General features: G+C 46.3%; 1 protein-coding gene across 1 annotated transcript in view; it reads left to right on the top strand.

Annotated features, from left to right (window-relative positions):
- LOC126520758 (uncharacterized) overlaps positions 1-14,209 on the top strand; it is an 87,771-nt gene that overhangs the window by 37,070 nt on the left and 36,492 nt on the right. The window contains exon 13 of the mRNA XM_072286699.1: positions 700-873. Within this exon, the coding sequence (XP_072142800.1) occupies positions 700-873 (174 nt within the window). The remainder of the gene's footprint in view (positions 1-699; positions 874-14,209) is intronic.

Raw genomic sequence — 14,209 nt, forward strand, 5'->3', positions numbered from 1 at the left:
ATATAACATGTTTTCGAGGGATGCATTACAGCTACCCATTATGCTGACCGAACTGAAAGACGCTTCATGTCAGAAAAGAGAAAGGCAGGCACCTATTTGGAGGATTTAGGTAGCATTTCAAGGCTAGAAAGTGAGTAATCTGGCGAGTGACAGGTGCTGTTCAAAAGAACTGAAATAACGTGATCTCGTAGCTATTGTTGTTGAAATGATACAAATGGAATTTTGTGTGCTCTTGAAACTCCATTTCTCTATCACTGATGTGTAACTATGTGTACCAAACCGCATCATACGGTTCCACGGCATCCAGCTATGTGCATGCTATGATAGCCAATAAAAATTCTGATAGTCTATTAAATCGCTTACTCTTCTGCTGGATGTAAGGCGTGAGAAGGCGTTAGCATTTCCGCCAATTTAATTAGATGTAGCGCACGACAGATCGAAAATCGGCTATCTAGGATAATTTTGGCAGTTTGTTAGCCGTGTGTTTCATTTATGTCTGACGTAACGACACTTGTTTGAGAATTCTACTCACTGAAAATACAGAAGAGCCTCAGTTAACAATACGGAACAAAGAACAACCACCGCCACCACACCGCAAACAGGAAAGGAACTAAGCAACAAACTATCTAACCACATTCCAAAAGCTTGACCAACTCTGGTCTCTGTGCTCAACGATTACTTTGCGCCCTCTACTCACAGATTCTCCCTGGTCTGGTAGTCAAGTGCATCTGCATCTGCATTATGCTGGTCAGCATCAACACGATAGGCATCGTCATCTTCGACCTCAACAGTTTCCCTGCCTGGGCCGTAGACTTGGATGCCAACGGGACTCTGGTGGCCATTTTGAACGGGACGATGGCTGTCAGCGGGCACTAAACGTACGGTGACATTGTTGATGGACATCTCGCTGCTGGTGGACAAGTGTCATCGGTAAATGCCGACAATCGATCATCGAAGCTGGACTTCGGGGATTGCTTGAAGACGAGACGGATAACCTACAATGTACAAAGAGTATGGGGCGAAGAGGGGAGCAATGAGGAAGTATCGCCTACTGCTGCTTCCGTTTTAAGGAAGACGGGCGGCGAGCTTCCGAGACGTACGGGTTGACTGTTATGCGCTGTCCCAAGCGCTGCCATCGAAACCACTGGCCACCTTTTCTTTCGGCGTTTCTTAATCCTGCAGGAAGGAGACGTCCTTTTTTCTTATGGGGTGTAAGGTCTAGCAATAGGTGCCATCGCTGAACAAGCAGAAGACTCACGTAATCGCCTCTACACTGTCAGCGCTCTTGAGCGCTCTTTATGCAGTAGGTTGTGATTTGTCGGACAATTTTTATGAATTCATGGCAAACGTTAATGCGTATTTAGCTCCTGTGAGCCATGGTCCCTGCGTGCCACTGAAATAACGTGATCTCGTAGCTATTGTTGTTGAAATGATACAAATGGCATTTTGTGTACTCTTGAAACTCCATTTCTCCATCACTGATGTGTAACTATATGTACCAAACAGCATCATACGGTTCCACGGCATCGACATGGAACGGCGTGGTGCCGCTTAACGGTAAAGGTGCGGTGTATTCTCCGGTGTTTGTGTTTGGTGTGTCTGTACTACATTAATGGCACAGTGTTGACCTTGTATTTGTAGCTTTAGTGTGGCCATAAAGCTCAAATTGAAGACGTGTTCAAGTTCAGAGTAAAAACATGCAGATCTGACGATAGGGCAATATAAAGGAAAATAATGCTGCTTCGGCAACACCATATTATAGTTAGGATTTTGGAAATGAATGTAAGCACGAACAGCTTGCTGATGCAACCTGTTAACATGAAGCACTAGATTATCGTGTATCGTATGTTTTTTCGCACCCAAATACCAAAGGTCTTTGTCAAATGCCTGTAAACCTTGATCTCCTTGATCATTTGCTTTATGTCCATACACATAATGAATGAAAAGTGGCCTGATGAATGCACGACATAGCATTAGCCCTGTGTGGCGCATTGGCTTTTTATCATGTATAAAGCTCGAAAATTGGAATTTCAATCACTTGATTTCTGTCTCTTTGTCTCCTTACTGAGATAGTCTTTAACCTGGCATAGGCGATGATGACCCGCCCACCATAGTACCCAAGAAGCAATGTGCTTCACTGCAAATACATCCAGCGTCTGACAGTACATTGTCGTGGCGTTAGAGCGGCTTATGCGCTCTCAACTGGCCTGCAATGAAGACTGGCAGTTTAGAAGAAGTTCTTGCTGGGTGAGCTGACGCATTGCTATGTTAGAAAGAGTTGCGTGTATGAAAGGACGAACACAGGGAAAAAGCGAGGTAGACGGAAACGTTTTCTTTTCTCTGTTCGTCCTTTCATACGCGCAACTCTTCCTAACAAAGAAGGCTGGCCTTGCCGGAATAGCCACTGTTGAGTGGACACTAAATGCCAGAACGGTGCTTACTGAAACATCAGTACGCGCTAGGAACACTGGATTTAATGTGTACATATATGCCAATTTGATGGTGAAATCTTCTTTTAATGCAGATACATGTGGGTAGAAATCAAAAGAAGGTCGATGGAGGTTTTACTGAAGAGAAATAAGGAGAAGTCGGCTGAGAAAGCGTGTTTCTAGCCTGTTATACTCCTCACCGGGTCGAGTGAAATGGGATCGAGAGATGGGAAAAAGGTGAGGTGAAAAACAGGCCACGATGCAGTCAATAGCGCAATGAACTATACCACACAGCGTCCAATACGCGGTATGCGCACTATACACTAACTACATGCAGGTGGCCTCGAATTGGTTGTCTTGTGGCAACTTCGAAAACCAGTGCTTACTCATTACTGAATTCTCATAAAGTGGTAAAGGAATGGTAACTACTGCTTCACTAAGGACTACCCTGCATGAGAACATGTAACGCGCGGTCGTACAGGGATGATAAGATCCTTAGAACGACAGAAAGCTGAGCTAGTTGGTAAGGATTCATCACGCAAAAAAGAGGTGAGGCGTGCAGACAGGACACAAGAGTAGAGAAGTGGACAACACGAACGCGTTCGTGTTCTCCACTTCTCTACTCTTGTGTCCTGTCTGCACGCCTCACCTCTTTTTTGCGTAATGATAAGATCCATCGAAATCAATGTTCCTGTTCGGCAGTCGTGAAATTAGTTTAAAGGAAGTGTGTGGCAACTCAGTGCGTGGCAGTGGCCGAAATACACAGACAGACAGACAGACAGACAGACAGACAGACAGACAGACAGACAGACAGACAGACAGACAGACAGACAGACAGACAGACAGACAGACAGACAGACAGACGGACGGACGGACGGACGGACGGACGGACGGACGGACAGACAGACAGACAGACAGACAGACAGACAGACAGACAGACAGACAGACAGACAGACAGACAGACAGACAGACAGACAGACAGACAGACAGACAGACAGACAATAAACTGTCTTTGGTCCTAAGGGACTAAGTTGTCGTATTAGCGGGCCGTACCCGCGCCGGGGGCGGAGGACCGTGATCTTCAGCCCTGTCGCGGGCCCTTTGGACAGCCCGAAGCTGGACTTGAAGGTCGTCGCTCTTGACGGCTTCTTCCCAGTCTTCTTGCCTGTTGGAAGGCGAGTGATGCCTCTCAGAACATTGATGCCTCTCAGAACTAACGAGTCGAGTGAATTCCGTCTCATAAAACTCCTTGCGTTGCTGCTTCAAAAAGTCTGTAACTGACCCTTTCACGTCATCGTCCGACAGGAATCTGGTTCCCTTGAGCTGTTTTTTCAATTGCCCTAAAATGTGGAAGCCGCAGGTCTGTCCTGTATGGCGGATTTTGCAGCGTTTCCCACTTTAACTTTGTTTGTGTTAAATACATTAGCGACGTGAGGACGGGCATTATCGTGGAGCAAGATGACCCCATTCCTGAGTATTCCACGTCGTTTGTTCTTGATTGCGACACGCAGCTGATCCGGCGTTTCACAATATCGGAAACGATTGATAGTCTCTCTAGGTTCAGCAAATTCTATCAGCAATGACCCCTGACGATAGAAAAAAAGCCAACAACACCTTTCCGGCAGGAATGACGGCCTTTGCTTTCTTTGGGGGTGAATTCGAATGTTCCCACTGTAAGGTTTACCGTATTGTTTCAGGCTCGTAGTTAGTAGTAGCACCAGGATTCGTCCCCGGTCACAACTGCAGGCAAGAAGTCGTAACCCCTATTGCGATACCGGATCACACGAGTCAAGGCAGTGCCGGACCTCTCCGTCTTTTGGCGGTGGTTCAAAACTTTGAGCATCCGTTGAGCATACAAGAGCAGATTATGGTGTGAATTATGATTTGAACTAAACCGTGACTGATGCTCACACGCTCTGCCAGTTCATCGATGCTTATCCTCCGTTCTTGTCTAATTAGCTCATCAACCTTTGAAATTGGGTTGGACGTGATTGCGCGGTGGCTTTGGCCTGGTCTTGGATCGTCTTTGCAACTTTCACGTCTTCTTTTTAACCGTTTACTCCAACGCGTCACAATGGCCAATGAAATGCAATGTTCAACGGACACGGCACCCATACGGCGACTAATTTCTTTTTGGGAAACATCTTCAGCTCTCAAAAACCTCACCACACCACGCTGTTCAACTTTTGGAGCGTCCATTATCTCACGCAACCATGTTGAACACAGTGTACGAGAGCATTATAGAAGATGTATCCTCATACCTGTGTGTCACTTTAGTAAATGACAGATGCCTGTGTGGTACGCGCATACCTCGCATATAACGAAAGGAACCAATATTGAGCAGGATAGGTTCGCTCACTTTAATTTGACTTGCCCTCGTACATCAGAAATGCGAAGCTACAACAGAATATACAGACGCGAAGATGAAGCTTGAGAAACAGCAAAAAATTGTCCCTGGAAACGAAGTATGCACAAATACTCGCAACAAGATGTGTAAATATACTTATAAGTCTCCAATAAATCTGCATATCTAAGAAAAAGTTAGTCTATATGATGCGTCAAACAAGAAAAAACATGTTGCGCAATACAGATTCACAGATCACAAAATCCTAAGCCCCCCCCCTCCCCCCCCTGATTTCGACCGTTGTATCGCGCGCGACGGAAGGCGGCGCGCTTTTTCCCCGCTTTTCTTCCTTGCGCATACAAGACAGCCATCATCGTCGGCTCACCTATGCCACCGCCCCCCCCCCCCTTACGCTTTCACTCGCACATACAGCGTGCGGCACACTGTCACGATGTTATCGCGCCCTTGGACTTTATGCGGAACATGAGCGCAATGGCGGCAACAGGAATGCGCCTGGAGTATCCACATAATGGTTATCGCAATAATATCGGCTGTTCCGTAATATCGCAATATCGTTCAATAATATCGGTTATCGGCTGTTCCGTAGCAATATTAAGAGTATCCGGCAAATTAAGCATCCCGCTGCCCATTACTTTCCGCAAAAGAAGAAGTAACAAAATCGAACTTTCACCATGCGACAATTCTCTACGCCGTAACAATGTCTTTTTTTTTTCTTTTGTGAGGCCGGGGCACCGAAATGAAAAAAAAATGCAAAGGAAAGCATGTTGGGCACAATCGAATGCCTACTTTGGGCACCTAATGTGGCTACCGAAGGAATGTCGAAGAAAACGTGAGACGCCCTACACCGGCGAGGTGAGACTTTCCTGAGAGGTTGCGAACAAGCGAACGCGTTGCAATTCGTCGAGTCCCCACAGTGATGGCGGAGAGCGACCATTGTTTCTTTTTCTCGTATGCTAGCCAGAAAGCGTCCAAAACTCTTCCTGGCGAAAATCCACTTGGTCAGATAAAAACGAACGCGCACCGAAGTGTGTCGTACGGGGCTACACGAGAGAAACGCACGCGCTCTGGCTGGCTCTGGCAGCCCGCGGGTAGCGAGAACAAGAAAATTGAAGAGGCTCAATGTGCCCTCGCGAACAGAAGTCAAAGTAGAAAAATAAATAAGAACGTAGTTACCTTTGCTGGCTTTAGTGCCTTGACATGGAGACTTTGGCGTAGGTGGAAAAAAACGTTGATATTCTTTTATGTGGTATGGCGGCACAAATGAACTATCACAAAGCTTCGTCTCATCGGACCTTGCTGCGTGCTTTGTCAGCTTGTCTGAGTGTGTGTTGATTTGGCTTGTCTCGTTGTATGATCCGATGTACGACTTTAGAAAAGTTAATGCACCTTTGGCGCCAAATATTTGTAACATTAAACCCACAAAGCTCCAGAATTGAAAATCTAAAGCACGACTTTGGAAATCTCAATGCACCTTTCACATCAAAAGCTCATGAAAATTTTATACCCATAAAGTTTCGGAATCGATATCCATGCGCTCCGTAGATTCCGCGGCCACCGCGAGATGCCGCGACGGGCCCGTTCGCCATCAAAACGCCCTTGAAACTTCCTGCTCAGATGGGGCTCCGTGCGTTATGTGACTTCCGGTGCATGGGCGCTGCAGCGAAATCCAGCCCAAGTTCGCAATGTTCGCACTGAAATCTCTTTTCGAGTTTGAAAAATAAATTCTAGACAAAATCCAGAACGATTTCCGGCGCCGAGGGTCGTTTTGGTCGGCGGTGCATGACAGCACGAAAAAATTTCGGGGGAGGGGGCTGATGCCCCATAACCCCCCCCCCCCTCACTACGCCCCAGCTTGGTAAACAGGTGAACAGGTGGGCTTTCTTCCCCTTTTACTTTTTATTTCGTTTGAGAGGAGAACGCATACTTTTCTGTACTTACGTGGTTAATACAGGCACAACAATAAAGAAATGATATTATTCATAGTAATAGTGACGTCGTTCCATGCTGAATGTTATTCGCCGCCACCAGTACGCCGATGAAATGCGAGTGCTAAAACTAAAAAATTATAGCGATGGCTCACGGCAGTGGTTGCGGTACGGGCTAGTGTGCGCAAAAAAGAGATTTAGCTTGCCTGTAAATGCGTTAAAATAGGCGTAATACTGGGAATCCACAGATTTGTGCGGCAGTGACGACGCTGGTGGAGGCTTCTTGTGACGCTTTGTCCAACCACAATTCGTTAGACAGGTTATCTCTTTACATCAGTGTTCTTGCCGAAGAAAAATGAAAAAAAGGGGAGGGGCTACGTATTAACCATTACATCACTTTCGAGACACAATACCAGCCGCCACGTATGCTTACTTAATGCAATAACAAGTTTCTGTTCTCTCTGGTTAAACTATGCGCTACCATGCAGTTGGCACCACCAACCCGGCCGCTCACGTTTGCACCTCCAGTAAGCTGGTATTCCGCAAAGTTCAGTATATTTACGGATAAGCTAAAATTCCCTAATTACGGAGTTTCTGCTGGTAGATATGCAGTTCTAGCTTAGGAAATACTGGGGCACTTTAGGACATCAGTGCTGTTGGGGACACCTGCTGAAGCTTTGTTCAACACGTGGTTCAACCACACCGCGATAATGGCATTTTTGTGCTCCAGGGTATACACTCGCCGATGGCGATAGGTCAGTCACAGTCACTGCCGACACCTTTACAACTACAGATGAGTGGAACGGGGTCGTTGCAATTTTAGTCTTGTGCTCTCTAATTGAACTCGATGGCCCAAGGTGCCGCTACCAGCGCTCCGCGTCTCCGGTATTTCGTCACAGGTTATTCACGAACCGGTCTAGAGTTCACTAATGATATTTGAGTAAACGCACGAAAAAGCAGAGATTTTGACAGGAAGAATGCTCACCTACAACTGAAACTAACTAGAAAAGAATCCCACCATTTCAGGAATCAATACCGCCGCCAGTACACGCCTTTTAATGGCCAAACAGGCAAATATTTTCCAATATATGCCGGTTGTTAATGAGCGCCTTTTCTGTCAAATTTTCGGCCTTTCCGCATTTCCACATAGCGCTCAAGATTACTCTGATGTCTGCCTAACTTGCCCAGCAAATTACCGATACTATTGTCCGATAATCCAGCGGCAAGAAGGAAACTGCAGGATAGGAAGAAAGAGAGCGGCGTAAACGATTTGGTTTTATGAAACGCGCTGTTCGCAGCCTATGTCGGTGCTTTTTGATGCTGATAAAGTGGCAAGTTTCATTTAAATGATAGAATGCTTAGTCCTGCATAGCATGTAATAATGAATTAACGACCAGCGAGTCATATTATTGATCGAAAGGTAGGCTCTCTGTACCGCAACTATGGAGAACGGTATGCGGTCTCCTGACACTCCCCGTACAGCGGTTGCCATTCAAGGCTCTTGCCCTCTCTCAGAAGTGACCAGAGATTGACGTGGCAGAGGATTTCTGCGCGAGATTATCCGGCCAACTCACAGCTCACAACATTTCAACGCCTTCGAGTAGTTGTCCGCCACCACGTGATCACCGCATAGATTTACCATTCTCAATTCACGAACTTAAGGCAGCATTAGCTTTGTGTGGCCGTGCATCAGCGCCAGGACCTGATGGAATTTTCTACCGAGCTCTGTGTCACCTGGGGGAGCGAGCGAGAGGTGCTCTCCTTGAGCTGTATAACGAATCTTGGAGAGATGGTGCGCTACCAACAAGCTGGAAGACAAGTCGCCTTGTTCCACTGCTGAAGCCTGGCAAGTCGCCGTTGGAACTCTCGTCATATCGCCCGATCGCTTTGGCAGGCTGTGTGGGCAAAGTAATGGAGAGGATGGTCCTATCACGCCTGGAGTGGCACTTGGAGTACCACAACGCCTACCCGGATGCCATGGCGGGCTTTCAACGTGATCGATCATCGATCGATACGTCGTCGACCTGGTCACCTACATTCAGCATGAGAAATGCCGTAAGCGTCTCTGCGCTTCTTTGTTCCTCGACGTCAAAGGGGCGAACGACAACGTTACGCATGAAGCCATCCTCTCTGCTCTCACAGACGTAGGAGTGGGTGGTAGGATGTTTCAATGGATACGGAGCTATCTCTCCATGCGATACTTTTTTGTAAGCACCGAGGAAGGCCATACTTCTCTACATTATAGCTGCCGCAGCGTCCCCCAGGACGGTGTACTTAGCCCTGTGCTATTTATTCTAACTCTAATTGCTCTCCTTGAGCACGTGCTAAGCACAGTCAGGTTATCAATGTACGCGGATGACATCTGCATATGGACGTCTGCAGTAACACGCCTACAGTTGCGAGCGAGAATTCAGAGAGCCGCCACTCAAACTGCTATCTACCTCCGTTATCGAGACCTGGAAATTTCCTCCGAAAAATGCGCACTAGTGCCATTTCCGCGCAAACCCATGACAAACTACAGCGTAATGATAAATGGCCAAATAATACCGAACGCTTTTCTCAAACAGTATGCAGAACCAGTTAGTAAGTATCTACGCTTAATATTCACAAAATATATCCAGGATTCACAGATTCCTTCTGAATGGAAAGTCGCAAAAATAATCCCAGTGCATAAATCCGGCGACAAGACGATCCCATCAAACTACAGGCCCATTTCCTTGACGTGTACCAGCTGTAAAATACTCGAGCATATTATCCTCAAATTCATCACAAAGTTTGTCGAAGACAATGATCTGCTACACCCCAACCAGCACGGATTCCGGAGAGGCCTATCGACCGTTACTCAACTCGTCGAGATAATGCACGACTTGGCCCAAGGCATTAACCAACACTCCCAAATTGACATAATTTTTATGGATTTCTCAAAGGCGTTTGATCGGGTTTCCCATGAAAAGCTAGTTATCCAGCTGGTCCGCAAACTTGGGGATGGGCCAATGACTAGATGGATGTCAAGCTATTTATCCGGCCGTCAACAATTTGTGCAATGCAATGAGCACGTTTCTGACACATTAAATGTCACATCCGGTGTGCCCCAGGGATCTGTCTTGGCACCAATATTATTTTTGTTGTTTATAAATGACCTGGCAATCAACATTAACGCAAATATTAGGCTATTCGCAGACGACTGCGTACTGTATAAAGAGGTCAAAAGCTATAGTGACCAAAATGAGCTGAACATTGCCCTGAATGAAGTAGTAAGTTGGTGCTCTAACTGGCAAATGGTGATTAATACAGACAAAACAGTTGCAATGACAATAACAAAAAATAAAACAAGCTTAGCATTCCCTTACGGTTTTAATAATGTCCCACTCCGAAATGTAACCCAGTACAAATATCTTGGTGTAATAATAACTTCTCATCTCAGCTGGGCAGCTCACACGGAAGCTATAACCACGAAAGCAATGAACAAATTGTTTTTCCTTAAGCGGACGCTGCGGCACGCTGACCGTGACACTAAGCTTTTAGCGTACACCACACTTGTCCGACCGATTCTAGAATACGCCAATATAATCTGGTTCCCTTTCACAAGTAGCGGTATCGGCATGCTTGAAAATGTGCAGCGCAAAGCGATTAGATTTATTTTTAACCGCTATCGACGCCTTGATTCCCCGACAGAATTGCTACGCAGCGCAGGTTTGCCCTCACTCCAAAGTCGTGCTAAAATCCACCGCCTGAAGTTCTTATATATGCTACTGCACAACTATTTTAAGATAGACCATACAACATACGTTGAAACTAAACAAACAAGGCAACTACGTCACACACATGACCTCACACTACAAGAATATGCGTGCAACAACAATACATTCTATTATTCTTTTCTCCCTAGATCCATTCTGGAATGGAATACCATTGACCGACTTATAGTCGAACAGCAAAGAATTGATGATTTCCTTGAGATGTTACATAGCTCGCTTAATACATACTCATCAACCTGATGTCATTTATTTGCACTCTTTATATGATTAGTTGTTTTTTTCTATTAGCATGCTTGTCAATACTCGTATTCATACTTACTGTTGTATGTATATTTTTCCTTCTTATTTGTGCTTGTTTAGCATAGTTACCCTGACAATTACTATTATTACTGTTTCTTTCTGTACCCCACTCCTGTAATAACCCTCTCAAAGGGTTGACAGTATGTTGAAATAAATAAATAGATAAATACCACGTGTTCGATCGCACAAGTTTCTAAGCGTCATAATCAACAGGGACTTGTCATGGAGCCCTCACGTATCATATGTGAAAAAACGGTTGATAGGCATCTGCCACCTGTTCAAGTTTTTCACGGGCAAGACTTGGGGAATGTCGACAAGTGACATGTTACAACTGTACAGGGCGCTTTTTCTAGGCTTTCTGCGATACAGCTTGCCAGCAATAACCAACGCAGGTAAAACGAATCTACGCACAATACAAAGTCTTCAGGCGCTCCGGATCTGTCTAGGCCTGCCTCGGATGCATCAACATTGGCTACGATAGCAATCGCTAGAGACTACCTTCTCAAGACCCACATTGAAATTGAAGTGCTCAGGACCCATATAAGGCATCTGACCAGGAATCCTCGTCACCACCTAGCCTCTCTATCAGTGGACAGAAATCGAACATCTTTCAGCCAAACGATTACCGCACATGATGAATCACTGCCATCATGTTTCACTCCGGCTGCGAGACCTTCGATTCCTCCATGGTGCCTCACTGAGCCAAAAATCAACCTCACAATAGCTGGCATCCCGAAAAAAGCTTATCTATCCTCACCGGCCCTTAAACAGCTCACACTACTATTTTTGTACGAGAGCTACCGTGACTCTACACATATCTACAATGATAGATCTGCCTTGCCAAACAGCTCCGCGGCGGCAATCGTGATACCAGAGACAGCCACAACAATCAAATTTAAGACGACTCACGCGACAACGTCGACGGCAGCAGAGCTCACAGCACTCTTTACTGCCCTTCATTACATTGGTAACGAACAGCCACACAAGTGGACGGTATACTGCGATTCAAAAGCGGCACTGCACTCTCTACTGTCACCTTTACGACGCGGACCGCACGAACAGCTAATATTTCACATTACAGAGACGTTACACCATATAAGTGATGCAGGCCATGAAATAACCTTCCAATGGCTTCCAAGTCACTACGGGATTATCGGCAATGAACGGGCCGATCAAGCTGCCCGCTCAGCCCATATTGAGGAGCCCTACGTACCACTTCCACTTTCTAGAACTGACGCAGCACGAAAGCTCCGCCTGCTTGCTCGGCAGTGCACCACGTCGCAATGGAATGAGCCAGATTTAAGAAATACTCGACTGTACTCCCTTAAGACTGTACTCCCTAACATTAAGTCTCCGAGAGTCATCACAGCTTCGCGTGGAGACGCCACGCTCTTGTATCGACTGTGGCTGGGCGTTGCCTTCACCAAAGCCTATGCATTCCGCGTAGGGATGACCGACACCGCAACCCGTGACCACTGCGGCCATGACGAATCAATTGACCATATTTTGTGCGCTTGCCAGCAGTACAGTTCACAGAGTGAATGCTTTCGCCACGAACTTGACCAACTGGGCGGCCAACCGCTATCGGAAAAAAGAATTCTACATCACCAAAGGGACCTAACGTCACAGAATAAGGCCGTGCAAGCGCTATTGCGCTTTCTCCGATCTACCGGCCTTTGCGACCGTCTTTAACTGGAACGCCTTTTGTGCGTGTGTGTCTCCATGTGTGCGGGGTTTTTTTTTCCGTTTTCCTCTCTGTCATCAGTCTAACCCCTATCTCCCATCCCCTGTGTAGGGTAGCAAACCGGAGACTGATATCTGGTTAACCTCCCTGCCTTTCCTCTTCAACTCTTTCTCTCTCGCTCTCTCTCTGTATCGCGCTGACTACTACAAATATTTATACAAATCCAACTCCTTTATTACAAAAGCTCTTTTTTTTTCTGTAGCATCAGGGGAAGAATATGCGAAATATTTAGAAACTACGAAAAATTAATGGGATGATCAGCGTACACGCAGGTTTCCTCCATTGCGCTACGGCCCACAGTAAAAAAATATTCGCGAAATTGCGCGAAACTGCGTCTTTCTTTTTGTATTATATGACGGAAAGTTATAGTTTATGAAACAGAGGATGTTGTAAACGATATAAATCCTTTGGTTAGCGCTCGAAGAGTCTTGCGGGAGTGGAAGGTCTGTCAAACAGAGTGCTGATTTCCTTCAACATCCTCCCTCAGTCTGTACACTGCTACTACTACTACTACTACTACTACTAGCAAATACTTGTATTTTCTTAGCTATTTTATTTTCTAAGGAAACAATCTATGAAATGTATAATTGACGAAACCACTTATTTAAGTCCCAAGAAGCGACACTCAATTAACGCCTGTCTAACGTAGGCGATTGCTGCCAATCATAGCTAAGTCATATGTTTTCACATGGCGTGACGTTGTTGTGAATGGACGGGCCAATAACATAGCCTGTGATAGATACGATCTTTGAGCATCTGTTAACTCCTCGGGCATTTCGATGGAGAAAAAAAAATGTGCGGCGAAGCTTTCCGTTGGAAGATTAGGCAACGCCACCGTCGAGGCTGGAGGAGACAGCACATCGCTCTAATAGCGCTCTCGGAGAGGGCGCACCTCGCGCTGACGTCGCATCGTGGCGTCGTTCGGATGTCGAAAGTTCACGTGGCTTGTCGCGTCCCGTCAGCCCCTTCTGCGCCACGCCGACTCTTGGGGGCGCGGACTTCGAGCGTGGGTCGTGCATTTATCGGCGCCAAAAGCCGCGACGCTCAGCAGGCGCGACAGATGTCGTGGGCGCCGCGTTGTGCTTGGTTCAGGCGAACGGCGGTTCCGACGCATCAGTCAGCATTGCTCGTCGCTCGGCAATAAGCAGAGCGAGTTCGACGAGCAGTTGAAATCACTGTGTGCGTACCTAACGGGTAGGACGGCGAGGACCGCACGAGCAGAAGCCAATGCGCGTCAGTGAGCGGGTGTTAATTGTTGCAGCGACAGCGACAGCGACAGCGACTAGCAACAGCGACACGGCCTAACGGTGAGCAAGAACACGGGAGAATAAATAGGTCTGAACAAAAAGCAAGAACGGCTCAAGTATATAATTACAATCCGAACCACTCGATATGCTAATTAATGCCCCCCTTGTTTCTTTCTTTCTTGCTTTATTTTGCGAATGTACTCGAATGATAATTCTTGCCGAAATTCAGACGAACATTGCTATTGAAATTAGAATCACTCCGTTTCTGTCATTTTAGGCTCCCTTAACTTTTCTACTGTATATGAACTCGCAACTATATCGGGACCTCCATCGTATAATGGTTCCTTGTACTGTATCTTGTCCATCGATAACAAAAACTTAATTCATTCATTCATTCGTTCAGAGGTATTGACTTCAGTACTTGGCCTATGCTCCTGGGAG

The sequence above is a fragment of the Dermacentor andersoni genome, chromosome 3, assembly GCF_023375885.2.
Source record: "Dermacentor andersoni chromosome 3, qqDerAnde1_hic_scaffold, whole genome shotgun sequence".
Taxonomy (NCBI): domain Eukaryota; kingdom Metazoa; phylum Arthropoda; class Arachnida; order Ixodida; family Ixodidae; genus Dermacentor; species Dermacentor andersoni.